The sequence below is a fragment of the Neopsephotus bourkii genome, unplaced genomic scaffold, assembly GCF_033783945.1.
Source record: "Neopsephotus bourkii isolate Nb327-2 ecotype Australia unplaced genomic scaffold, CSIRO-AGI_Nbou_v1 NB_245, whole genome shotgun sequence".
Taxonomy (NCBI): Eukaryota; Metazoa; Chordata; class Aves; order Psittaciformes; family Psittacidae; genus Neopsephotus; species Neopsephotus bourkii.
The window spans coordinates 576,734-604,417 of NW_026900755.1; the positions used below are offsets into that span (position 1 = coordinate 576,734).

The 27,684-nt window shown below is 42.4% G+C and overlaps 1 protein-coding gene across 1 annotated transcript; it reads left to right on the forward strand.

The window, feature by feature from the left end:
• The first annotated feature begins 1,127 nt into the window (after positions 1–1,127).
• LRP3 (LDL receptor related protein 3) lies at positions 1,128–27,137 on the forward strand. Its single transcript, XM_061345909.1, has 7 exons — positions 1,128–1,518; positions 6,482–6,529; positions 12,199–12,337; positions 19,897–20,105; positions 20,358–21,444; positions 22,586–22,718; positions 23,628–27,137. Exons 1-7 carry the CDS (start codon positions 1,452–1,454, stop codon positions 24,444–24,446), a joined length of 2,502 nt encoding a protein of 833 aa, XP_061201893.1. The 5' UTR covers positions 1,128–1,451; the 3' UTR covers positions 24,447–27,137.
• Positions 27,138–27,684: the final 547 nt, after the last annotated feature.

Below are 27,684 nucleotides of genomic sequence, written 5' to 3' on the forward strand. Positions count from 1 at the left end.
CACAGACTGGGTATCTGGGGTATCTTGTGACTGCCAAAGAATGCAAAGATGAAATTTTTTTTGAAGCACAGCGAGAAATTTTTCTGTGTTTATCGTGAAATGTAGCAGGACCACATCGTTGCACTGGGGGTTAAACTGTGCCCTGCAGCACAGCCCTCATTTGTGTACTTGAGGAACTGATGCTGTTGCTGGGTTTGCTGCTGTTGTCAGCATCTGTAGCAGCATGAAACCACGGCTCTGCAACTGCAGCACTTTGCTCCTTGAAAGAGAACAGCTGTGCCACTATCGGAGAAGGTGGGACCAGTTTTCTGGGGATGGGAACACCTGCAAGTGGGAAAACAGTGAAAAGTTAAGGAAACACGTGAGGTAGAGCCGGTTCATTCCAGCAGTTAGCGGCCTGAACAGGAGTTATCTTTTCATCTTTCACTGCCCTGCTCCTGAAGTTCCCGGTTAACTTTGTCATGTTGCTGCTTGTGAACACGAGAATGTCAAGTTTTCAGTGGAACAGCATCAATTTATGTAATCTATATCGACTAAAATCGTGTTGACTTGTTCAGATCTGTAACCCTGTTTGCACGACCGCATTACCTGTTTCACACAGACAGGGCCTTGCAGGGTGCAGGTCTCATCCCTTCGGAGCTCGTCTGAAGGAAGCGGAGTGCTGTGGGCACAGCCCCGGTTACGGGGCATCTCTCGCCGCGAGCACACTGCCCATGGCAGCAGATTTGACCCCTGCAACACGTCCGCTTCCGCCAGCCGCGTCCCCGACGCCCCGCTGCCGCCCCAGCACAGCTTCAGCGGGAGCTCTGGCAGCGAGCGACCCCTCTGCTCTGCTGAGCCGAAGCTGCTCCCCGGCAGGGGGGGCCTGCGGGCCGCCGCGGCGCTGGGCGCGGCCTCCCGCCATGGGGCCGTGGGCTACTCGCAGCTCGCCCGGCGGAGGGGTACCCCCGTGGAGCGTGGCGAGGGCCGGGGAGCAGCGGGAGCGGGGCGCCCCGTACCGGGCAGCAGGCCCCACGGCCCGGCGGTGCAGAGCGGGCGGGCCCGGCCCCTGCCTTCCCCCCCTTCTCTTGCCTGCCTTCCTTCCTTCCTTCCCTTCCGCACCGGGCCGCGCTCTTTCTGCGCCGCCCGCCGGCTCTCCGCGGCCCCTCAGGTGCGCGGAGCGGGGCGGTGCTCCCCTCATTCTCCGGCCCGGCCGCCGCAGCTGCACGGCGGGCCTGTCACGTGGGGCGGCGGCGCTGCTGCTGCGGTCTATCCTCCTCCACCTGTCCCGGAGCGCGGAGCGTGACCCGGCCATGGGGCTGCAGCGGCGGCCGGCGCCACTCCCGGCCTCGCGGCGGGCGGGCCGCGCCGCCGGCTCCAACGGCTCGGCGTAGAGGAGAGGCGGGCGCGGAGCTGCCGCGGATCCCCCCCCCCACCTCACGGTGAAGGGCAAGCAGCGGCGGCGACCCGCCATGGAGAAGGCAACGGCCGCGGAGCTCCGGCAGGGCGCGCTGGTGCCGCTCACCGCCATCTGCCTGGGTGAGTGCCGGCCGCCCGCTCCCCTGCGGCGGGGCATGTCCGGGCACGGCTGAGGGCCGGGGGTGGATGGATACCTGCGGCCATGCGGGAAGTTACCGGGGTGGGGGAACGGGACGGGACGGCGAACCTCTTATTTCCCTCCTCGCTTTCAGACAGACGGGGCTGGCGCGGCCGCCGGTTATTCAGGGCGCCCTGATCGCTGTCCCCGGCAGTCGGGAGGCCGAGCGGAGCCCTGCGGAAACCAGCAGCTTGTCCCTGGCATTGAAACGGCGGCGGTAACCCCGCACAGCACTGGGGAAAAAAAAGTTTATAAGGCATCATCGGTGCCCTCCCCTGGCTGTAACTCTGTGAGGAGCGGTGCGGGCAACGGCTCCCGGCCCGTTCCGAGCCACCTTCTCGGCCGCGCTGCTCTCCTGCCTGTCACTTCTCTGAGTGGCAGGGTGGAAAACATCACCCCCCCCAGTTCTCTGCCGTAGTCTGTTTTCCTCCCTTCCTTCTGCTTGAAGCGATCGCTCTCAGCTCTGCTTCCCAGCAGGTGCTAAGTTATGGCAACGTGATGAAGCGTGTTACTGGTTTCCAATGTGTTAGCCCTTCCTGTCAAGGAAGACTTTTTGTTCGGAGAAGCCTTGACACCGATGACAAGAAAAAGTGAGGGAAAGGCCCCACATATTTAACAGGGGCACGTAGAGATGGGGAGTTACTGAAGCTGACTGCTTCGTTCTGTGTGCACTGAAGGGTTCTGGTGCTGCAGCATTGTCCGGTGCTGGGGCTGTGCTTAACTGTTCTGACAGTTGTTTGGTAAACTGCGACAGCTCCTCCAACTAGAATGTGCTGAAACCACAGCTATATGCTAATAAAGTGGATTAGAGTTCATTTTTAACAATCCCAAATGACAGTTACTGTTTGTTCCAGAAATCATCAGAAGTGGGTATCTGTGGCCAGACTGCATGTTCTATTTTTATAGAAGTGGAGTTTTTTTATAACATCACTGCTTGCCTAGAAAATGTAAGAAGTTGAAGTTTGAAAGCTGCTCTGGTTACTTGAAGTGTATCTATTTTAATTAACGGAAGTGCAGTGTAAAAACCTATCTAAACTACAAAACAGTTTGAACATCCGTTCTAGCTAGTGCGACTGTTTTCTTGCAGGCTCTTAAAGGGATGTCAGAGATGTGCGCAGCATGAGAATAATGTCTGCTGCGTTGCTGGTTTAAAGTTAGGCAAGTTTCTGCCATGTTTCTTACTTTTTTGCTTTGTTGTCTGGTCAGACCTTTGTTAAGGCTTTTGTTATCTAACAAATAGAATGGTTATTGTTAAAATTACTGATAAGGTAATAAAAGATGATGTAAACTCCACAGCTTAAGTGAGAACAGTTCTTGTATTTAGCAGTGGGTAATGCCAGATTGAAAGTTTAGTAATTTCTGCTTTCTATGACTCCCAGAATTTCACTGTCTGGCTGTCATTTTCAGCTGTAATGTTTTATTCCTATGCGTTGCACAACTGACATTAGTGGAAGTGGAGAAACATGAGAGGTGGCAAGCTTGTAAAGTATTCTGGTTCAGTGAACCCATAGGAAAGTAATGTTGCTGCTTCTTTAAGGGTTTTTGTATTTTACTTCCTGCTTGTCTGTCCTTTCTTTTCATCCTTACTCCTGGTTCTTGCTCCTTGCCATTCTTTTCTCTTACTTTTTGCTCTCCTGTAGACTGTATGTGGTGTTTGGTGTCTGTATTAGTGCGTTGCCACTGACCATTGCTATATGTGACCTTGTCCATAAACTCCTGCTCCAGAGTCTGGAACCGTTGTTGCAACTGTTCTGTCATGAGGCCATTTTGTTTCTTTTCTTGAGAAACTGTGGCGGACATCAAACAGGAAGTAATCAAAACATCGCAGCTGTTGCCTCTCCTGGCTGTGGGAAAAGCCTGGTAGCTGTCATCTGGTTCGGATGTGCCAAGATGTAAATTTCCCTTTAGATCCAAATAACCACTTTCCCAGCTGAAAACCTCACCCTGAGAATTATTTAGCAATCCAAATGAATGGCACAGTAAGTTCCCTAAGGGGAGTTCAAGTCGACTGAACCACTTCTGTTTTTTTCTGACTTTCCCATAAGTCTGCCCAACAGTTAAGAAAAAGAGCATCTAGCAAACTTCCTAATATACCTCTGGTCTCTCACTTATTTGTATTTTCATGAGATTTTGTTTTGGCAAGAGGCAAAAAACCCAGGAGGGAATGGCTGGGCATTCATTTGGGCCTCTGACACTTCTGAGAGCTGAGTACTTTAGAAAATATTGGTTTACAGCACTCTTGTTGTTTGATTTGGTGGTCTTGAGTGAGACCAAGAGTGAGGAAAACAGATACTGGAAACCATGAGCTTATTCAGTGGCTGGGAAAGTACCTGTTGTGAAACCTAGACTTTGTTTAAAGAGTGTGCTTAACTGCTGACTTCCTAGTGTGAAAGACTTCGAAAATGAGAGCAAAGAACTTGCAGCAGCATCCAGAAGATGTTTTGCATTTGCAGAGGTAAAAGAGCATATTTGGGGTTGTCTTCCTTAGGTATCTGCCAGGCCTGGCGTGCAAAGCTGCCTCTAATTGTCCTTCTGGTTGCAAACTAGGGCTGCCTGACACAGTCCTCAGAAAAAAGGAACGTGCTTCTGAGCTGGCTAATTCCACTCTACCATGCCCCTTGTCTTCATGCTACTTATGGCCCTTTAAAGGTCATAGGGGCCCCTCATCAGCAATGCAAGGGAACCTCTGCTTGGCCGCTCATGTTCTGTTGCTGCCATCAGGAAGATCTGGATAGGAAACATGAGGAAAGGTTGTAAAATGGTTGTACACACCCAGATGTTTCTGTACAGTGCTTCTTAAAACACCTCTTTCAGTTGTGGTGATAACAGTTGCACAGAGAATATTCATGTACTTTCTTCAGAGCAGAACAGAATCTTTAGTTTTCATAAAAAGAAATGCGTGACTTAATCACTGGTTAATTTCTTCTTATGATTATATTACTATCGTTACAGGAATAACGGCACTTTAATACCATGTGGGACAATGTTGTGTCATTGTTGCTGCTATGTTCCAAGGTTTGTCACAAACAGATGCAATACTCTTGTCACAGAGCAAGAGTTAACAGAGCCTAGCAGTTTCCTGGTGCAGGATGGTAGTGTTACTCCTAGGTGTGCTTAGTGAACTATTGGAACAGGATGGCACTGTGAAACAAAGGAAATCATTACATGGCACATTGTTATTGTCATATAACAAATGTCACTGTACATTAATTATGTAATAAAATCGGTGCTGTTAAGGTCCTTTGACCAGTGTGTTAATGCTTATTAACAGAAAGCTGCAGCTCACATGCGTTTCTTCTCAAGCCACATCAAATGTACACTTCTCCTTCCCTTGTGCGTTATTAAGAGCTCAACCCTGCAACCACTTAGAAGGAATGAAGTTGCTGCCATTGTCCTTGCCCTGAAGCCCTCTAACAATGGGTGATGCCAGGAGCAGCCATTCTTCCTGGTTTGCAGGTCCTGGCCTCAGCCCAAGGTCCGTAGCAGTCTGTATGCCTGCTGAAATTGCTGTCTGCATTTAGCTCTTGGGGCTCTGGCTTCAGGAATTAGAAAGTCCAAACTGGACATCCAGACATAAGTCAGGAAAGGACTGCTATAGGCACCTGGGCTTCTGCAGTTTGGTGATAATTTGCATCCACTACTGACTGAAAACCATGACTGGTTTGCCAAACTGGCAAGCTAAGGGATTGTTTTTAGCTTTTCCTTTTTCACCCCTTTAGTGGTAGGTACTTTTTTCGTCTTGTGCTGGTTTAAGTTATACCAGAAGGTGGTCGGGGCAAGGGTCATTGTCTCAGGATGTGTTTGGACAGTGTCGAAGACAATGGGGGCCCCCGGCTCCACATGCTACTCTGAGACATAAATAGTGTTAATTGGCAGCAGCTTCCCAAGTGACTGTGGAGAACAGGAACGGTTTCTCTTCCTCTCTTCTCCTGTTGTTCATTTTTTTATGATGTTTATTACTAAATGCTGGCCAACAGATCGACTATAAAAAGACTCAGGACTTAACACATGCAAAATAAAGCCAAAGTGGTATGCAATGTTATAAATTAAGTTTTGGTAACCTTTTAAACCTTTCTAGTTCTTTTAAACATTTGTCATTTCATTAATAGGCTGTCTTTGTAGTGCTAAAATAAGAGCAATTAGTGGAATATGCTGTAGTTCTTAGAGAAGTGACTTAAAGAATCTTAGTGGAAGCTAATATGAAACTACACATTAATGCTGACCTCTGTGCAACAGTGACACAGGAGAAATTTTGTTTTGGCAGTTACTACTCTTGCCAGATCACTCTAATAGTATATACTGTGAGGGGAGACTTCTGAGAAAGCGGAGAGTATTTGGAAACTAATTTGTAAGTCAGATGTGTGTTGCAAGCACCACCTCATCCTGTTTCGATTTTACCAGTGGACCTTTTTGAAAGCTTCATTGCCTTTGATTAGTCAAAGTAATCATGTTAGCTTTAGCAGTTTATTTTCAAGGTGACATTTACCTGAGAGGAACTAACTTTGCTTTATTCAGAGAAGATGTATTTAAAGATAATAATCTCATTAATTATGTTCCAGCATTTAAGGAGGTGAAGTGACTAGCTGTGATGGTGAATGTTTCAGTGTAATTGTTCTTTTGTCTTCCCCAATTAGAAAAATCCCATGGCATAGATCAGCATATTTGATAGATACTAAACTAATATTGTGTGTTGATTTTATTTTATTTTTTTTTTATTGGTGCAGTGAAGGATAATTACATGTAGTTGGTTACATGACTTGCCTGTGTAGATAAGCAAAGTTCTTGCTGGAAGACTGCAATACATTTATAGTAATACCCCAGCAAACACCTAGAACTGCATCATCGCTGACTGCTGCCCTGTACCGCTGGAACCTGTCTGAACATTGTTTTTCTGTCTTTACACAGTGAATTTCTTCCTGACTGGGAAAACAGAAAGTGCTGTTACCTCCTTAGGTAAGAAATGCTTTGTATTTACTGTTCTTTTGAGTTGTTACTGTTTCTTCACCATGCAAAATTCACTGTTTAACAAAACAGTGTGACCTTTGTCATATGAGAGAGAGTAACAGAGATGTTTTAGGAAGTTTAGGACTTTTAAGTGTTTGTAGGCTTATAGACTTCATCAGTGTCACTGTGCTAGAAAAATAAAAGTCATAAGCTTGAGGCTAAGGTCGTAGCACGTGCTGATACATTCAGGGGAAACTGTTTAGGCATTGGGCCTGGGAATATCAAGCAAGGGACAGTGGTCCATTCCTGGAGGAGCAAAACCAAGAATGTTAAAAATGTCTCATGAATGTCAAAGTGGAAATTCAACCAGAATCGCCACACTTAGTGTCATTTCCTTCTCTTTAGCAGTACTGTGACTTACTGACATTGCAGGAACATTACAATCAGGGTTCTCTTGGTGATAAGGGCCCTCTTGTGCCTGTCAGTCCAGTCTCATTGGTAAGCATACTGTATGCCCAAAGAGGCTGCAAGTTAAATTAAAACAGAAAAAACAAATAAGGGAAACAGGAGGAAAGGATATGGGAAAACACAATAATAATTCTAAGGCAGTGGGTGGATTAATGTGGGAGCTTGAGCATTCAAGTCAACATGGGGGCCTGAGAGAAGGTTTAAATCAGGAAAATGTAGTGATTTTTTGATTAAGTAACTTCCTTACATTTAGTTTAGGGGAAATGTGGATGACCCATGTAGGACGTGGGTTCTTTGTAACGTAGTATTTCCATTCTTTCATTGTTAAAAATGCAGAATGTCTTCCATGTCCTAGCCTGTTCTGCCTGGATGCTTCTGTGTCTTTTGATGGCATTTGGCATGTTGACCGTATGGCATGTTAGTTTACAAAGCATAAATTAAGTAATTATACAGTGGCTGGTCTAGACTGGTGGTACTGCCTCTGCCTGAAATATGTAATAATTCATCCAGTTGGCTCTGTTGCCTTATAATGCTGTTCTTTTGCTAGAAGCGGAGAGAGCTGTAACATTTGGCTTTTATTCTTTCAAGTATGAGGAAGCCCTCAGTGTACTCCAGCCTTCATGTTTTTTTCTTGTTTTTCTTGTTTTCAGTTTTGAGTTACTTTGTCTCCTGACAGTGTAACTGGAGAGGGGGGAGAAAAATATCCTAAAGTGTTTGCAATAGTGTGATCCGTATGCAGCTTCTCTTGCCTGTGCCTTGAAGGATAACAGGTTAGGATAGTGCAGTTGAAAGGCAAATGACCCTGCCTTGCAGGAGATGTTCCTTAGGAGCCCTGATAAAAGCTGGGAGGACTGCTTCTATCCTAACCACATCCTGACAAAGCAGCTTATTACAGGTGATCTTTATGAGATCAGAGATAAAGAGCAGTTTCTGTTCAGAAAGCGAATAGCAGAAATACAGACTTCTGAAGAGCACAGGTCAAGCCACCACCTTAGCTGTATTTGTACAACTTTAAGCTAGAAAAGCTGCTGCTGCTGCCAGTGAGCACTCCTCCCCCTGAGCCCCCTCTCCCCAGCCTCGCAGTGAGCCAGTTCAGCCTGTTGGTCCAGTGGAGCGTAAGTTCAGGTTTTGTCAGATCAGTGGGTTGAACCATTGGACTGCTGGGCTCTGTCTTTGCTGGTTCTGTCGATCGATGCAGAAGCGGCCTGCTGGAGACTGGATGAAGTAGAGGGGAGGCTTAAATGCTTTTTTTTTTTTTTCACTGTTGTAAGGGATCTGCGTTAAGCAACTTGTACAAGCTCTCCTTGAGGGAGGGTTTGGAGAACTCGGAGTTTCCTGCTGACCCTGAGATAGCTAGTTGAGGAAGTGTGTATCACCAAGCATTCAGTTGTCAGGGAAGGTTCCTTGTGGCAGGTGCAGACCATCCTTTATCCTGGAGCAGATGGTTAGCATTGTGTTCTGTGGGACTCAGGCAGACCCTGGGGCAGAAGAGTGTGAAACTGCAGGATTTATTTTTTGCTGGGATTGTGTGAAAATGTATTGCTGCACAGCTTAGTGCCCCAGCACTGTCCTGTGCTGGAGTCCGACGTCTGTTCTGTTACAGTTGCTTTTGCGAAAATAGGAGCAATCTTATTCACGTAAAGTTTTGGAAACTTTCAAGTATATTTGTGGCATATATATTTGTATTTAACTGGCAGGGGGAATATGCTGCTGTTTACAGTAGAAATCCATTTGATTATTACCAAAAAAGTCTTATTAAGATTTATGCCTGCTTGACAGAAACTCTGAGCTGAAACCTCTTCTGGCATTTGTTTGAAGCTTGGCTTTTTTTTTTTTTTAATCTATAAAAATCTCATTATTATTTGTCTTCAGAATTCATCTGTTCTTAAAGGCACTATTTCAGTGAGATTTTTGGTGGGTTGGTTTGCCAGTCCAGGGATCGGTATTCTGTTTCTTCAGTAATCCTACACGTGGAAACCAAACTATTTGGGGCTTTTAGTAAATCGAGTTTTAACTTCTGGGTTTGTGCAGAAAGGCTGAAGAAAGAGATCTAGAGAACAATTGTTGAAAAAATGTTGTCACCACTCCTGTGAGCTGTCCCTGATGAATCCAGGACTGTGCCTTTCTATTTAGAGACTTCCCTTTCCTTTAGATGTTTTGGAAATTTGAAAAGGCTTTTATTTATTTTCCTGAAGGATTCACGGTGTCATCCTGAAGCCCAGCTTAGTAACACGGTACTTACGTATGTGATTCTGCAGACCTCATGGCCAGTAGCTGAGGAGGGAAGTGAGGCTCCTTTACTGCTACTGAAACCCCAGCAGTATGCACTGTGCCCTTGTGTGGTTTTTCTGTTTTGTTGCCAGCACTGAAGGCTCTGTTCAATACAAATGTTTGTAGGTGGAAGAACAGCTGCTGAAAGTGGTGCTTGGGCACTTCACCTTGTCTGCCACACAGCAGTCAACACACAGGGGGTAGAGGCAGGCAGCTGGTTAAGAAAGAGATCTACTGATAAGTTGTAAGTCCTGTAGTTATGAGCATTGGTGGGAAATGCATCAGAAGCATAGGGCAGCTAAGTGAGGTTTGGGTAAACATAATAGTAGTTTTGGGGGGTGATGGGTGTATGTCCTCAGTTCAAGAGGTTTAGGGAACTGTGGACGTATCCTTTAAAGTAGTGGAATTACGTTTTGGCAGTATGAATTCAGATTAGAGGTCCATTCAAATCAAGAGCCTTTATAAAAGCAAAGCAGCTGTCCTTTTAATTTTGAGTAGGGCAAATAGGAAATGCTTGTTTTATGTCGGAGGGGCAAAACCATTGAACAGCAATGACCATTGCCAGATGAACTGCCCAAAATTGCGTGTAGTGTTAGCCCTTATTTTGCTTATGTCCTTAGGTTTTCACAGCTACAGTTCTTCTGTTGAAATGGAAAGTCTTTTGTCTGTTCTTCTTCTCATATCCCATGTTCGTAGCGGGTGTGCAGTGCTATTAAGTAAAATAATTTCTGAAAACCTGAACTGTCATGTTTCATCAGATCCTGCTTACCAATTAGAAAACTGTGCATTATTGCAAAACAAAAACCGCTAGTGATCTTACTTAAAAAAAAAAGAAAAAATAAAAAGGTGGGATACTTCAAATAACTGCTGCCCAGGATCTTTGTAAGTACTTCTTAAAATGGAGAAGCAGATATTTGGGAGAATAATAGCTCTACCTAACTGCACTGATGAATGCAGGACTGAAGTGCTCATGTGGAGTCACCAGCAGGTCAGTGGGACTTCTTCACAATGGAAACCAAGATAAGCTTGGTGTTAATTGTGATTCTGTTCTAATGCATATACTATGAATAAGGGATGTTAATCCAGCACACAGTTTGGTACAAGGGGAACAGAAGTATTTGCAGAGCTGCTGCTGGAAGCCTCTGGAAAGTGCTGTCTGGTGTATTTGGTCTTTCTGCTTTGTGCATTTTGTTTCCTTCCCACTGAGAAGTTTTAGTAATCTGGCAGTTACCAAATGTGGTCTTTCTGGCTCCTTTTATATGATTGCTAGCTCTAGGTTGTCTTATGCTGCTGTGATAACGCTGATGCAGTGACAAGTGTGTGGAGGTGCATATTTATAGACCTAAACAAACCGGAAAAGATAGTTGAAAAGTCCTGTTGATCTTCCATTTGCTTTTATATTTCTGTAACTGCATCTGCATCTCAGTATTTTTCCACTAGCAATGTGATAAAAAAAAAAAAAGTTGTTTTTTTCCATAACTGCTTTATTGCAAAATATTTGCTTGGAGAAGAGATGTTTTCCTGTATTTGTGTATTCTGTATGCTTTTGTGGCCTTTGAAACTAGTAGGAATTATATGCATATGTTCAGTAGAATGCCTTAGTTGGAGAGTAAAAATAATGGCTTTTTTTATGTTTTGCCTCAGGTAAGTTACTCACCTCCTGCTTTTTATATTCCTGTGGCTCTCGCTTCAAAAGTGCTTGCTGTGAACAAATGTAGTGCCAGGCATGGATTTACTGGTGGGGGTATACTGCAGCTTGGCCTGTCCTCAGCCAGGAGCTCTGCAGGCAGCCCTGCCACCTGACCCGATTGCAGCCAGGCAGCCTTGCCAGCACTTCTCACCCCAGCCCTCCAGTGCAGCTGAGTCTGATCCCTTCTGTGAATTGAAAATGATGCATTTATGTGGCTGAATTTCAAGCAATACTGGAAATCCGTGATTTGTGACACAGTACCTTTCGGTGCATGTGTATGGGAGGTATAGGCAGCCCAGCCTTTTTTTTTCCTTGCTACCTTTTTAAGCTATGAGAAAGTAATCTTCTGTCAAAAATTGGAATATTCAGCTGCAGTCCACAAGTCATGCTCTAGATAGTAGTTTGTTTTAAAAATAGGTTTGGAGAATGTTCAGAATAGCCATTGCATTACAGAGAGTTTCCCTTCTTGTACTCTGCAGAGAGTACATTTTCCCATCAGAACAGCATTCCCGCTAGTCCTTGGAATATTTTACTTTCATTTTTAAATTGCTTAATTACAAATTGCAACTATTTAATGTAATTTTAATTAGCCTACTGTTTTCCATAGGAAGAACTGAAAGTGCTTTGGAAATACTGAGCTTTATTTACCCTGTTCGCTCCTTTGTCTGGACAATTTCTCCTATATATGGGAATTCAGAAGGAATTTAGAGTCCTCAGTAACATTCAATGAAAACATTTGACGTCAGAATCCAGTTTACCTTTTTGTTGGGCCTTTTTTTTTTTTTTTTTTTTTTTTAAGCCATTACAAACTCTTCAGGTCTGTCATATGGTGAGGAGAATAAACATGTCCAGGAACACAGTACAATAAAATGAGCATCTAGATACTTTACACTGAATATGGGTCTTCTGCAGTTGCTGGGTGACATAGCCAGCCTTTGAGAAGCTGGTAAGAAGGATTTCTGTATTACATCCTCGTGACAGATCCGTGCAGTAACATTGATTGTAGCCTGTGGTAGATTCATACAAGGTTATTGATTGGTCCTGCATTGAAATGCAGGTTACACTTACCTACACTTAGTGGGGGTGTTTTAATTAAAAACCAGGGCAGGGAAGAAAGCATTAAGAGGATAAAACTGTTGACTCTCACTTGTCTGCAACCGCCAGAAACTGATGAAAGCTCTTGTAGCTAATGTGTATCGTTGATTAGGTAAAGCATTAACAATAATATTTTTTTCCCACTTACTAACAGCTGCTTGCAGTGGAAAACTGGAACAGCACACAGAGAGACGGGGAGTCATCTATAGTCCTTCTTGGCCACTGAACTATCCTCCAGCTGTAAACTGCAGCTGGTTCATTCAAGGAGATCATGGAGACATGATAACAATTAGGTATGGCTTCATGTTACGCGGAGGTAAATGTTTTCTTTGCTGAAATGAAACAAAATGCGAGTTCTTACCTGATATACTGGTATGAGACTGTCAGAGCTACTGGATGGTCAAAGGAAGCTGATTACACTGGAGCATGACTGCAGGGTGGGCACCTCTCATTTTAAAAATGTTCCGCTGTGTCTTGTTCCTGTAGGCTACTTCTGACATCCATTATTATACACACAAATCACTTGTAGTCTTTTCATATATTTATCTTCACTATACCTGTGTGAGATTTCATCCACCTCTGATAGATGAGGGGGTGGGAAGCAGTGATATATTTACTCAGGTTAAATAGACCTTTTTCTCTTCATTGCTCATAGATAGGAATAGGTGAAGGCTATAAAACCTGGAACAGCCTTAGTGGGATCTGTAAAACTCTTAGAGAAAAAAATGGCTTTTTCTGTAATGTCTTGAAATGGTGCTCAGTTTAATGAACAGTTGAATATAGTCATTGCTTATTGTTACTTGTTAACCAAAAGACACATGCTTTTCTGCTTAATACTTATTTCCAACAGAATTAAATAATAGTTAGCATTTGTGGTAGTATTTCAGCTCATTCTATAAAAATACTTTTTAGAAAAGACTAGAACATACTATAAACGGTTTGCTAAGAATGTTTAGGCTATAATGTCAGTGTAGCACATATGTGTTTAATTTCTCTGTGCTAATCGTAATATCCTTCTCCAAGCAAGAATTTCTTAAAAAAAAAAAAAAAAAGAAAAGAAAAATAAGCAAATCCAGGAAAGGGGGTTTTGTTTGGTTTTTAGTACTGTTGTATTTGACACCATCTGCTCATTCTTTGCTCAGCTGCTTGAAAGGACTGCAAACCTCTTCAATTGCAGATGCTCAGCAATTAAAAATAAATCTGCCACAGATGGAATAATAGGAGGGCTCCACCATCCATAGCTCAAAATAGGAACTACTCATCAGAAGTAATGAAGTAGATACCTGCCAGCATTTGAGATCCATAAATAGCAACATGCTTTTAAACCCCATTAAATTGTATTGGACTTGGGGAATTTGTTTCAAAGCAGAGATTATTGGAAACTCTGAGAAAGCATACAGATGAGACACAGGACTTGACTTGGAGAGTAGTACTGCAGTTTATGCTAGGAAAATGGCTCAAAGCTCCCAGATAGAATTAGGATTCTCTTCTGGAAGTACAAGTGTAACAGAGGCTAAAGAGACTGAGATGTGGAAACGGGTAATAATGTGTGTGTAGTTTAGATGTGTGAGTAGCAATATGACTTGAAAGATTTCTTCTTAATGGGTTTGTGTTCTGTCACTGGATAAAGGACCACATCCTGCCCTCCTGTGCAGATACGAACAATGGGAGCTATGTGTTTACATCTTGGGGAGTACCATTGTGGTGTTACATTTCTGACTATAAATGTACTAGGAATGACTCACTCCAGCATATGAAATGCAAAATGTTACAGCATCTGAGGATTTCTTCAGAAGGTTGTACTCAGAATGCCAAGGACATAAAAGAAACAGCTAACTTAACCTAGGCAAACTGGGAAAAAAGGGTTCAAATACAAACATCTTTTTCCCTTAACTGTTGGATATGCTTGTCCTAACAGTTTGTTGATAAGGACGTAAGAGTAGCCTTTTAAATTTTCCTAGGAAAATCAAACACAGCTCTTGTGATAACATCTGGATTTTGAAAGTTTTTTTTTTTTAAACTCACCACCTCTTTTGTGTTATGTTATGCTGAATGTGTTTCCTTTGATCTTGAGTTCTCATTGACACTAAGACAGCAACATTATGTAAGTATCATATTTGAGATACAGCAGGAGTCATTGTGGGATAAAATTGCAATTGAAAGTAGTTTTGATTTCTAAAACATCTGCAGTTGGTGGTCATTTTTTATAAACCTATTCATCAGCTTTAATAGAACAGTGTCCAGATCTACTTGTGGATATAAGATGCTGGCTTCTGTGGGCATGGCCTTTAGAAGCTTTGTCTGCTTTTTTTTTTCTTGTGTGTGTGTGTGTATTGATTTTCTTCATATTCTCTTATTTCTGTGCTTACTGGTTTGCTTTATAGTTTTCTTTTTAGAAATCCATGGGGGGGACTTCAGAAGAACAGAAAATACATGTTCTTTGTGCTTATACCTCTTCGTTAATTATGCACATTTCAATACTTTCTTCAAGTTTGGGTGTCTGATGGAATGGTGCTATTGGTTCCTGGGAGCAAGAGTGTAGCCACTGTCTTCCAGGACTCTGTTGTATCTCTTTAAATTCAGGTAATCGGTCTGTTAGTTATTGTTTTGGAAATGACTTGATTTTCCCACCTATTTTCTCTATGTTTGTTTTTCACAGAGGACTACATAACCCCTCTGTAAGATCAGATAAAGATGTTATATGGCAGTAGCTGCCTTTGTACCATCCTTTACAGGTTTTATATATGTATGTTTCCTCATATCTGAGAAAAAGGTTAAAAATAATTTTTGTTCAGCAGTTGCTGTTACCTGATGGTTGTAATTAACCCCAGTGAGGGCAGAGCATAAATGATTTGCGTTTTAATGTAGGCATTTATGGGGCTGAGAGTGAAATCTTCTCCATGCTCAGAATTTAAGACAGTAGTATTGAAAAGTGATCTACTTAGTGACCCACTCAGGCTGTCTCTTATTAATTGAGGTGGGGAGGATCACCTTCATTGGCTTTCACTTCAGTGATTCATGGCATTGGCTTTGAAAAAAGGAATTGTCTGATACCATCTGAATTTCAATTTCTGAGTAGAACTGAGGTCTGTTCTTGTAAAGGCTTGCTGGTCTGTAATTGTGTGAAGAATTGAAGGGACTGCTTCATAGTCTATTTACCAAACTCACAGTGTTTCAGAACTTGACATTAATTGGAAAAAGCTCATAATAGCCATTTATTTCATTCAGTTGCATGGCTGAGCCTTTGATGAAACAGCCCCTGTGTCTCTTGCCTCAGGTTCCACAGTTTGCTGGTGCTTGGGAGCTGGGAATAGAATAGAGCTTTCCTGACTTCCAGGTCCTTGTGCTTCAGTGGTTAAGTAGAAGTTTTTAATGAGCTAATTAAGTCATCAGTTGTTCACAGGCTGCACTTGCTGTGAGGGGTTGGCAAATAGAAGTAACTTTTCTTGTTTAATTGGCCAGTCTGTTTTATTTTGGGACTGTGCTGTAGTGATCCACCCATAATATTTGTTCTCCAGTTTTTAAATTAGTTTAGAGTGAAACATAGATTTGGAGATTTGGGGTTTTTTGGGGGGTGTTTTGTTTGTAATGCTCTGCTGCGCATTAGTTTTTGCAGGTAGCACATTTTTTTTTTATATTTAGAGTGTTAATGTGTATATATGATAATCTGGTTTAATAAAGCTCTTTGCAGCAACTTAAAAATATTTGTCGGTTGGTGGAAAAATGTCATTGTTGGCACTTGTTGCTTCACTTGAGTAAACCAGGCAGTATCTGACGTAAATAGGGCTGATCCTGTAGTTTTCTGTTAGCTTCTGGAGCCCTGATGAGGTAACCTTTCCTTGGTGTCATACCACTGAAAGAAAAGGTCAGATTATTTTACCGATTTCTGCAGAATTCTGTAAAAACTGATGTAGTGCTGCATTTGTCAGTTCACATTGAGCTGTTCTGATCCTTGCAGCCTGAATGCTTCCAGTGTTTAATAAACTATTCTTATACTTTTTTAATAACATTAGGAGACTTTTTAAAAGGAATTAGTTGTGGAAGAGGCATTAAAAAACCAAGATAACTGGAGTTAGTGCTTTTGAATAGCATGTCAGAAGAAACAAAATCTGCAAAATTTGGTCTGATAACTTTGATCTTTTACACATCTCCTCCTTGATTCCTATATTGTGTTGGAGATCCACAGTGAGAATAGCCTAAGGACCAGTCTTTCAAAGGTGTTCTGTATGTTACTGATGGGTGTTTAGCTTGTTAATATTGCAGTTCTAAGTGCTCAATATACCAGTGTACCACTGCAGCTTGCATGGTAGGATGGACCCCTGGGTCCACACCGCACTCCTTCAGAGTGCTTTGCTGGAAGGGGTTAGTGACTGAACGGTCCCATCTTTTGCTTCTTCTTCCAAACCCTGTGTTTCCCTGCCCAAGACGTTTAAAAATACTGCAGTACTGACTGGTGGTGTGTGAGATTTTGGTAATGTTATCCACTAGTACTCTCTGTTTCAGTATATCTTGATTCTGATTCTTGTTTTAATCACAGAAAATCATGTGGATTCAGGATACAAATGGTCTGAGACCTCCCTCAAGAACTGTAACTTCAGACAGAATTTATCATTACTTTTCCAAAGACTGTGAGATACTTGTATAGTCCTACAAGCAGTAGGAGCACAAGAATTTGTCCCTTATTTCCACAATATACCCTCGCTCATTCAAACCACTGGACTAATGCCTTTCATAGAAAAATTTGCATTTCAGTTTGAGGATGTTCAACTGAGTAAGTAAATGTATCTGCATTCTATTTTGTGGCTAGCAGGATTAAATTATTCTTCAGAAGACTGTAACAGCAGCCGTGCTGGATATAATTACAGCTGATGAAAGATCTGAAGTAGCAAAGGTTGAATGCACTCTTCAGGACTCTTGAGTAAAATAATCAGTGAGCTGTTTCATGTCAGATTAGTATGGCAGGAACTTTTGACACAAAACGTTGTTGCAAATGCATCATAAAGCAAACCCCAATTTTATGTATTTATGCATTCACACATATGTATTCGTGTTGTTTCATGTTTCTTTACAGAGGAGTGATTTTTGTGGTGAGGTTAGTTGATGGCTCATTCAAATGATGGCTTTTGGCCTTGTGTAAGATCTCCATCAATTTAAATGGGGAAAAGTTTTCTCCCAGAGGAGACAATATAATTTAAAAAGATTCTGGAGTAGAGTGACAGTGCCTTAATGAAAGACAAATTTGTTCAAAGTATGTCTGCTGATGAGTTTGTATGAGGTACTACATAATTGCTTTGACTTTGCTTTTGCCCTTAGAAGAAGAAATTTTTTAACTGCTACAGTTTCTATTATAATTCTACATCAGAAATAGAACATCTGTATTTCAGAGAAATAGTGTTTATTCAATGCTGTTTGAAGCTCCTAAGAACCTGGGATTAAGATGTTTATAGTTTTTGAAAAAGAGGTTATTCTTGTGAATGTTCTGTATTGCCCTTTCTCAAATACCAAAGTATTTGTGTCAATAGCTTGAGCATCCCTGAGAGGCATGGTGTTTTCAGGGAGGCTGTTAAAGATGATACTTCCTTTCAAGTCTATTTTGCCTCATTATCCATGTACTTAGTTAGTTTTGTGGCTAAAGCTTGGATTTGTTCGTGGAGAAGTGTGGGATTCTGCTCTGGATCTATTTCAGATCCACAAGCCGATGCTCAGGAAAGGCAGTTATCCTCTGTACACCTGTGCTTCTGCTTTGGAAGGTGGGATTAAAGTTTGTTGTTGCTTTTCCATGCCCTCTGTAATGAACAAAAAAAACCCGAACCAACCAAAGCACCCTTTATTAATAATCTTCAATACTGCATTCTCAAGGTGAAAGTGAAAAGTGTTTATTTGTTTGTTTCCTTGAAAGAAATACATTTTAGTGTAAGGTAGAGACAGCTTATTATATAGGCAGATTTTCCCCTGGGTGTGTGCAGTCTGTTGTGTAACCACACTGTGGGTGAATTATTTACTTGATAGACGTAAGTAGCTGTTCTCAGCAGAGTGGGGAAAATGAGCGGCTGTGGGACTAGCTGGAGTGCTGGAAATTGGATAAAACAGGTGAACACGTTTTTAGTGCTTGAAGATTTGTCCTGGTACATCTAAAAAAACTATAGAAGTAATATTTAGTAAATGGTCTTGTTCATATCACACAAGCAGAAGTTTTTCTAGTCACTCCCTGTGCCCTCCCAGTTCTGAGTTTCCATTTCTTCATTTAGTGACTGTTTAATTTTCTTAAAAAATTGTTGTTGGGCAGATAGGTATTTCTAATACTTATCCCCAAAGTCTGCACAGTCATCTAGAACTTCCTTGCAAGATATGCTGGTTTCAGAAGCTTTATGCGATTGTTTCGATCAAAGAATTAGGTGCTGTGGGAATATGTCTTCCCAGCTGGGAAGATACATAGAGCATGTGGGAGGAAAAGAGTTTGAAAAGAGGAAGGACATATTTCTGGGTGGATTGTTGTTGCCTGTAAAAATGTTGTCGGACATCTTTATTTCCATTTTAACTTAACACTTTTCAGTGCTGTCTTACTTCACATGCACTTGCTGATAATTTTGTTTTTGAGAGTTATTAAGCTGCTATGTTTAGCATAACCTAGAGGTGTGTGTAGGCTGGATCTTCGTGAATGAGTTGGCTAGTTTACGTTGTTGCTGCTCTTTCCCTTTCACCTTCAAAGGGCAAGATGTGGCAGACATTGAAAGCGTTTTGTAAATGCATGGTGATATCAGAAAATGATCTTTTTAATTTATCTTTTCAAAGGATTTGTCTTTAATGTTTGTGAAAAGTCCTTTGCAGAAGGAGGTCTGTGTTTTGCAGCAGCTTTTGAACCTTTCTCAAACTTCTGTCTAGGTATTTGCAGTGAGTACAAACAAACTTCTGCGAAGTTGATTTTGTGTGGCTGAGTTAGATGAAAGAGGACCAAAATTTATTTCTAAGTGTTCTGAACAGTGTGCCTTTTCCTAATGAGTGTGCTTCTCTGTGCAGTGCTATTGCCATAGCAGGTTACTGAATGCAAATGTAATCTGTTTCATCAGACAACAAATACCACGTATGGTTCCTGAGCTACAGGTTAGGGAGTATTATCTGGTTATGTCCACTGTTCTGCAAACAATCAAGACACTTCTTTGCACTAGGTAGGCTATTACTGAATAATCACTGGGCTTGGGCCAGCAGAAGGGCTAGAGGTTTGACAGTAAATTTTGTAGGCTTGTTTGCTCTGTGGTTGCATTCCCAGAAATGGAATATTTTAGTCTTTGAATTAAAAAAGTAGTGGTGTTAGGATTCAGGTTCCATTTCCACCTGTTGCAGTCCTATTCTCTTCTTGCTCTCTCCCTAGCATGAAGAGTTGATTTTTCTCTTGTATTTATCCTGTTAGGGTTCTTTGTACTGCTCCCTATTGTTCTTTTTTCCAAGACAGGAGTCTCCTCATAGTCTCATAGTTTTAAGGTTGAAAATATTAATGCTGAAATTAATCTGCCTTCCGTATAATGTATTCTGGAATTTTGCTTTTACTCAAATCTGTATTTTAGGAAGCAGTTTTGTCTAAGGTCTAAGAGGAATCATTCTTTCCGCCTTTGGAGCTATTTGGCACGCTGTTTATGCCCATGATATAGGTGCTTTTCCAAATTGGGGGAATGTAAGTGCTCTGTTTATATGTACTCAAAGTACTAGGATGTTTCATTATCTTTGAATGGGATGTGTTTATGTCGACACTGTTTGGTGGAAAAAGTCAGCTGTTACAGCCTGTTTTTCCTCTGTTTGGCTTTGTTTCAGATACATGTCCTGTTTGTAACTTTGTGTTTTCTTTTGTTCCTTACAGTTTTAAGAACTTTGACTTGGAAGACTCTCAGAAGTGTGCAATGGACTGGTTAATGATTGGCCCATCTTCCAAGAGGGAAGAGTACAAAGTGTGTGGATCTTCCATACCTCCGTCTTTTATCTCTGCAAGGGACCATGTTTGGATATTTTTTCACTCAGATGCAGCAAGCTCAGGACAGGCTCAGGGATTTCGCCTTTCTTACATTAGAGGTAAAACCTTAGAGTTTTATTTGATTCACTTACACACTCTCTGGCAAAACCCGAAGAGGTAGTGTTTTTTGTTGACTGGAGTCTTGGACCAGTTTTGATGACTGTAAGGTGCTAGCATGGTAACACTGACACTGTTTCCACTTGACTTTTTAACCGTATCCCTGAAGTGTACTGGTCTGGCTGATGAGATGTGACATCAGATGGTTCCAAAAGTTTTGATGCTGACAATTTTCTCCTTGCCCTCTTTCATAGGAAAGATAGGTCAAGCTGCATGCCAGTCAGATGAATTTCGTTGTGCAAATGGCAAGTGTATTCCCAGTACTTGGAAGTGTAATTCCATGGATGAGTGTGGTGATAACTCGGATGAGAGAAACTGCACTGTCCCTCCTACTGAGCCTCCGTCCAGCATCTGTCCCTCAGGAATGTTCCAGTGTAGTGCAGCCCACTCGACCAAATGCTTGATGAACGAGCTGAGATGTAATTCAGTAAAGGACTGCAGTGATGGTTCCGATGAAGATAATTGTCCTGATCTTTCCTGTGGCAAAAGACTGGGTAATTTTTATGGATCTTTTGCTTCCCCAGACTTATTCCGTGCTGATCACAGCAGATCAGACCTTCGTTGCACGTGGTATGTGGACACACAGGATAATCGGCATGTTCTGTTGCAGCTTGATTTGCAGTTAGGCTACAATGACTATGTAAAGGTGTATGATGGCATCAAAGAGAGAGGTGATAAATTAATGCAAACATTTTCATACCACAACAACAGGCATTCTGTGAGTGTGGAGTCATCAAAGGGCCAGCTCACTGTATCGTACCATGCACGGTCTAAAAGCACCGGCCATGGGTTCAATGCAACCTATCAGGTGAAAGGCTATTGCCTTCCTTGGGAACACCCTTGTGGAAGCGATGAGGAGTGTTTCACAGACAAGCAGCGTTGTGATGGCTGGTGGCACTGTCCAAATGGCAAGGATGAGGAAAACTGTCCTGCTTGCCAGAAGAACGAGTACCCATGTGAAGGAAACAGTGGGCTTTGTTACTCAGTACTTGACCGCTGTAATAACCAAAAGAACTGCCCAGATGGCTCAGATGAAAAAAACTGCTTTACTTGCCAGCCAGGAAACTTCCACTGTGGGACAAATCTGTGCATCTTTGAGACTTGGCGCTGCGATGGCCAAGAAGACTGTCAGGATGGAAGCGATGAGCATAACTGCCTGGTGATTGTTCCCAGGAAGGTCATCACAGCTGCTCTGATTGGGAGTCTTGTGTGTGGCTTGCTGCTGGTGATAGCACTCGGTTGTGCATTCAAACTGTATTCTCTGAGGACCAGGGAGTACAGGTAAGCATCTTGCTGTGGTGGTTTTTCCCTTTTTGTTTAAGGGAAAAAAAAGCTAATTGTTAACCAGAGAACTTGGAAACTACTGTGAAATCAGTCCAAGGAACTGATGACAATTAAATAGCTGTCACTACATTAGACATAGAGAAGAGTAGTTTAAGATTTTTGGAAGTAGTGAGGGGAATGTCAGCTCATGTGTGATCTATGAGAAATACACATTTATTATGCAGGCTGGCAGAACCTGCATATAGCTTAAAACTGCTTTGAGTAATTTCCTCTCCCCACTCCTCCCCCTGCAACAAACACCCCTGCCAAAAATTGAATGCTGAACTGTTGCTAAATCTGAACTGCCCCTCCCCAAGTACTCTAATATTCAGTTCTTCTAAAGCCATGTCCTGCAGCAGTGCAGCATGTTCTGGACAGGAGTTGTTAACCTCTGCCATTCCCATTGTTGTGAGCTACAGCCCCTTTTCCTGGTACTGTATGCTTTGTTATATGGACAGTGTATGTGTTTCTGTGCCTGCTTGTTACATGTTTGCTCAGGCGTGGTTCTGCCCTTTTGGAGAGAGTCATAAGGGACTTTCTGACACCCATCTCTTGCCATAGGCAGCAGCTCTGTGGAGTGCTGCTGACACTAGTTGTGTGTTCAGCACAGTGTACTTCACATTCGTCCCTGATAGCATCTGCATGATTAAGGACCTGGAAAACAGCAGCCACGCTATGTTGGAGACCTGGGTGTCTCAGGTCTGGCAGGACAGCCAAAGCTCTCTGCAGCTGCAAGCTGCCTCTGTTGTATGATTGTTTCCAGCTGTTAATGTTGGCTTGTCCAAAAATAACCTTTGGGCCCTCCCTGAACACATTACCGCTGTTACTGGTGTAAGCTGGCCAGTGGATACATCTTTGGTTGCCACAGAGTCCAACTTAGGACTGCGCTGGTTTTATCCACTGACACTTATATCCTGTATTTTTACTCCTTTTATTTATTTTATCATCCTGATAAGATTTTCATGGAGCCTGGTTGAACATTTGTGGTTTTGCTGCTAGCATGAAGCCCTGTGCAGTGTTTTTATACATTAATGTGAGCAAGGGAGGACAAACTCGCTGTTACTTCTCTTTCATGTTTTCTCACTGGTTCTGTTTCAAGAGCATTTGAGACCCAGATGACAAGATTGGAGGCAGAGTTTGTGCGGCGGGAAGCTCCACCTTCCTATGGACAGCTGATTGCACAAGGACTTATCCCCCCAGTCGAGGACTTCCCTGTGTACAATGCTTCCCAGGTATGGAGACATGAGTGCCAGTGAACTACCAGCAGCCAAACTAATATAAGTTAGATAGACTCAAAATGTATTTTTTCAGTAGCTGTGCTCATTATATGGAAGTTACATAAAAATATGTGTGTTTTACTTGGAGCTGAAGAATCACAGTTACACATCTTGGTGCTATGGGTAGTTTTGAACACATTAAATGCATTTACTAGGGAACAGCAGTGAGATAAGCACATGCTGTTTTGCTGTACATCAAGATAGAATGAACAGAGACAAAGGTCAGAAAGTAAACAGAAAAAAGGCTTTTCAAGCTGAAACTGTAAATGTGCCTGATGTGATAAGAAAGTAAGGTCTCTAGCAGTATTTTGAGGAAATTCTGGGATTATTTTTCATTTACAAAAACATTACACTGGGAAGAATTAAGTCATTCTTCTGTTCATAACTGAGTTCTCAAAAATCTCCTGTGCCCTGTTGAAAGTGTCCAACTGTGATACAGTTCCTGGTGTGATACAAAGCACTTACAGTTTGTTACTCACATGGAAAACTAGTTTGCCTTGCCCTTTCTTCTCTGCTGTTGTCATCAGGACAACATCTGCTGAGGATCCTCTGTTATTGCTAGTGATAGAGGACTCAGTGGTCTGCAGTCTGTTTTTTTAGTGGTGGTCTGATCATGTGAGTGAAGCATCTTCCTGAGCAGAGCTTAAACTCATGAAGGAAGCACTCTAAGGGAGAGTCTTCTAGTATAGGTAGAGCTTTCCTTGATATTCTTACATAGTTCATTAGAAAACTGGCATTTAACAACGAAGTGTGGGGATAAAGTCTGAGAATTCTGGTAAGGTGGAGATATTAGTGGAAAGAACAGGGTTAGGAGAAGTCTCTTGAGCATGTGTGAAATCACAGTTTCTTATGTCTGTGTTACAGGCTTCTGTGCTGCAGAACATTCGAACAGCCATGAGGAGGCAGATGAGACGACACTCATCAAGACGGAGCTCGTCTCGGCGGCGCTTGGGCAGGCTCTGGAACAGACTTTTCCACAGACCTCGGGTGAGAGGACAGATCCCGCTCCTGACACCCGCCCGCACTTCACAGACTACACTGGGTGATGGAATCATCAATCGTGCTGTTGGGACTATTCGAAGTCCTCCCCCTTCTCCTGAAGGACCTAGTTTAGAGGCAAATGCCAATGCCCCTGGTCAAGCCAGGTGCCTACAAGAAGCTGTATGTAGCAGCTTGCAGTCAGAGACTGAAAGCACAGAGCCACCGCCTTCAGCTGTCTTATTGAATACTTGCACAGCAGCACATGCAGAGCCTGAGGCTGGACGCACTGGTAAACCTTCAGGTGCTGAGACCTCTGGCAGTGAGCTTAAGCAGTCCAGTAAAGGGGATTCAGGAAAGGCTTTCAGAGATCCTTTATCTGAAAGTGTTACAGAAACGATCCATGGAGGGTCAGCATCTAGGAGGACTGTCCTAGAGGACAGTAGTTTAAGTAGAAGTCATCCACTGAGTGAAGAGCCATATAGGTTACCTTTAAAGAGGTGGGAATCTGCTTATCCAGACACCCCCATGAATGTTCATATCCAAGTGGATGGACAAAACCGATGTTGCTCTAACTTATACCGGGAGGAGCCTTTGGGTGTTCATGCGGCTTGTTGCCATTCTGTGGAAGTGCCAATGTTAGAGTCCTCTTCTCCCCTCTCTGAAATCAATACCAGTGATGATGAATCTTTACTGGTTTGCTAATAAAAGTTTTTGGTTCAGCCCTGTAAATTTTGTAACTTCATTGTTTATATGACAGTGCACTTTGGGGATAGATGGTATGTCCATGCTCTCAACTTTTTCTCTTAAAACCAGTGTGCTTTAATCCTGCAGGGAGTACAGTATGAGACCAAATGAGACAAGTTTTTGTCTTCCTTGCTATTCCTGAAATTCCAGTGGTGCAGAAGTAGGCCAGTATGTGATGTCAGGGGATAGGATAGCAAGAATGTGTCCCTGCAGTTTGGAGGCATTTCCATCCTCTGATAATTCTTCTGTGCATTTATTCACTCTGCATTCAGGGAGCTAGTGTTTCATTGCTTTTCAAGTGGTCTTACTGAAATTAGTCAACTCTGTTGGAACATGGGGCAGGCACCATTGTCAGTCTGAGTACTGAACTAGAAGTAACATTGTCTTTTTAGACATCGTCATTTAAGTAGAAGTTAATAATTTTTAATTACAAATAGTTAGAAGGAAATAAAATCCTTTGCAGCTTCCTCTTCATAGAAATTGCAGACTTTCTTTGCTGCTTTCAGAAATGTTTAATGGTCATATGTACCTTGAAGCATCTGCTAAAACCAAAGGTTCTATTAGAATACCCAGGATGATATCTGGTGTGTTACCTGCTAAAGCTTTGCAGGAGAGATTAGAGGGTTCAGTGTAAGCGGGGAGCAGTGAACCCCAGCTGCAGCGATATTTCTGTTTTGTGTTGTCATGTTAAATTCTCTGTATAATGATGTGAAGTTTGGAGAATTGTTTGCTTTCTCCCAACCTTCTTTTTCCCCTCCTCCTGTCTGTTTCCAGGGACTTTATGATTGCACCACTTTGGGGGTGCCCTAAAGGGTCCTGATACTTCACAGCTCCCATTGGCTGTAGAAGGAAGCACTGAGCATTTGGTAACTGTCAGGATAGATTTCTGATTTAAAGTAAAATCTGCATCAGAAGTTTGCTTGTAATTGGCTACCTAGGTGCAGATGTATTTTGTTTGCTTTTTTTCTCAAGAACTGATGTAGGTGAGTGCCATTTTCACAGTTGACACTGTGGATTGCTCAGTACTTAAATGTAAACTAGCGCCTTTTGGATTTCTATAGTTTAATTAAATGTGAGCAAGTTATTTACGTGGAAGAAGGGTGATGTTGCTTAACCAGCAGTGACTCAGTGCAGAATGCCAGGACATTTCTGTGTGGTAGCTGGGCCCCGTTGTGATGGCTGGGGCATTAGCCAGGCTCCCCCATGCTGTAACACAAGCTCTGCTTCAGTTCACCTGTGACACAGTGACAAACAAAAATGCTTTATATAGGAGTTAACAAGGAAGTTGATGCTGCTGCCCTGTAAATACTCTTCTGCTCAGAAACTTGTTTATTGCAGTAGGAATTCAAGTTGCTCAAAGTTATTAACTGAATTTGTAAAATTGAGGTGGACTTCGGTGTCTCTGGACCTGGGCTCTGCTGTCCACAGCACCTCCTGGCTGTAAAGGCAAACAGGCTTTCACAGTGAATGGTTATGTTTACATCAAAGTGTCAAAGTTGGTTTTTTTTCCCTTTAAATGGACTATATTTTGACTTGGATCTTTTACTAGGAGTCCTTTTGGGGGAGTGCCTTGGAAAGAACAAGGAGCAGGACTTTGGCTTTAGTGGAATGTAGGATGGAAGAATGAAACTGAAGTTGGTTTAGTTTTGGGTTGGTTTTTTTTTTTTTGTGTGTGTGTCTTCAGTTGCAAATTGGTTTCATTGATTGATTTTGCAGAAGAAATCTCAGGGTCTGCACTGAGAGTGCTGCAGTGTCAATACCTGAGGAAACCACAAAGGCTGTGACAGCTTATGTCTGCCCTTGTAAGCGTCAAGCAGTGAACCAACCACCCTGGAAGGTACCCCAGGTCTGTTTCATATAAGCTGCCTCCTTGTATTCAGAACTTCTTAAAATTACAGCCAGAAGTTTAAAAAGTGGGAAACTGCTGCTATGCCAGACATGAGCAGGAAGATCTCATTGCTCCATTCCTTTGCTCAGTGGAAAAACCCAAACTTTAATGAAAGTTAATCAGCTAATAAACTTGCTAAAATTTTTGTTATTTTAATAATGCTTCTCTGCACTCTAAAGATTTTTGTAGACGGGAAGGAGAAGAAAAGTATTTAAGATAGCTTTTTGGTTCGTTTTGGGTTTGGTTTTGGTTTTTAAGATACAAGCCTCCCCTGTTCAAGCAGCCAAAAAACCCTCCCTAAAAATCTCACTGAATAGAGAAGAGTACCTATGCTGGTTTAAGAAGATTAGAAGTTCACAGGCAGCATTAAAGGAAAAGTGATTCTCTTGTGTTTTTTTCTTACTGCTGTTAAAACATGGGGAATGTTTCTGTTTGAAATTCTGGCATCTGCCAGCTTGTATTTGACTTTGTAACATCCCTTAAGTCTACTTGTTTTCTGTTATCTGCTATGTTGTTTGCTGTTTTGTTTTGTTTTTTTTCTCCTTCAGGTTTTATGCTCTTTATTTACATTGTATATATTCATTTACCCATAAAATTTTACCACAATGAATGTACAGGTATACGGTTCAGGTGTGGCATCATGGTTGACAGTGTCTGCTGGTTCCTGGACAATGATACTAAGCAAATAAGATGCTGGGCATCATCATACTTTGCTCGTGGTTTGGATCCCTTCATTTTTAATAAAATTTCATGTGCCCAGAGACTGTGGGTTTCTGACTCTCACAAAGATATAAGGTGCCTAAATTATACTGTGCCTTTCTTAGACTCTGCATGCGCCAACCCCAGCTCAGTGTGTTGACATGAACATGAAGGGTGGCAGAAGCCCTGAAATGTGTGACTTTAGGTGGTTAAAAATAGTTATGTCTGAAGTACAGCCTCCCATTCCCTTCACTTAGGACAATGTTTGTTTTGTTGATGCTTCCCCTTCCCAGTCTGCTTTGGAAGGTACCGCTGGCTCTATTCTGTTTTTCAGAAGGTGGAGGCCAAGTTCTTTGAACTCTAAGGCTTTAGGAAAAGACAAACCCCAAGCAAAGTTTACCCTTCATTTTTTTTTCACATTTTCAGTTATGACATATACTTCAATATCCATCATGAAGCTCCTCAGCAGCTGAGTAATTGCTAACCTCTTGTTCTTTAGTGCTTGATACAAAGGAGCTGGAAAGCAAATGTGGTTTGTTCTGAAGGCTTTAAGAATTCACAAATAAGAGAGTGAAACGTGAGAAATACCTTGACAAAGGCCTCTGAAAA

Bases quoted from the DNA above. Each gene is read 5' to 3' on its own strand.
- LRP3 (XM_061345909.1), top strand. From the start codon at position 1,452: ATGGAGAAGGCAACGGCCGCGGAGCTCCGGCAGGGCGCGCTGGTGCCG. The intron at 1,519-6,481 runs GTGAGTGCCGGC...GTCTTTACACAG, and splicing joins GCTCACCGCCATCTGCCTGG to TGAATTTCTTCCTGACTGGG. The intron at 21,445-22,585 runs GTAAGCATCTTG...TTCTGTTTCAAG, and splicing joins CTGAGGACCAGGGAGTACAG to AGCATTTGAGACCCAGATGA.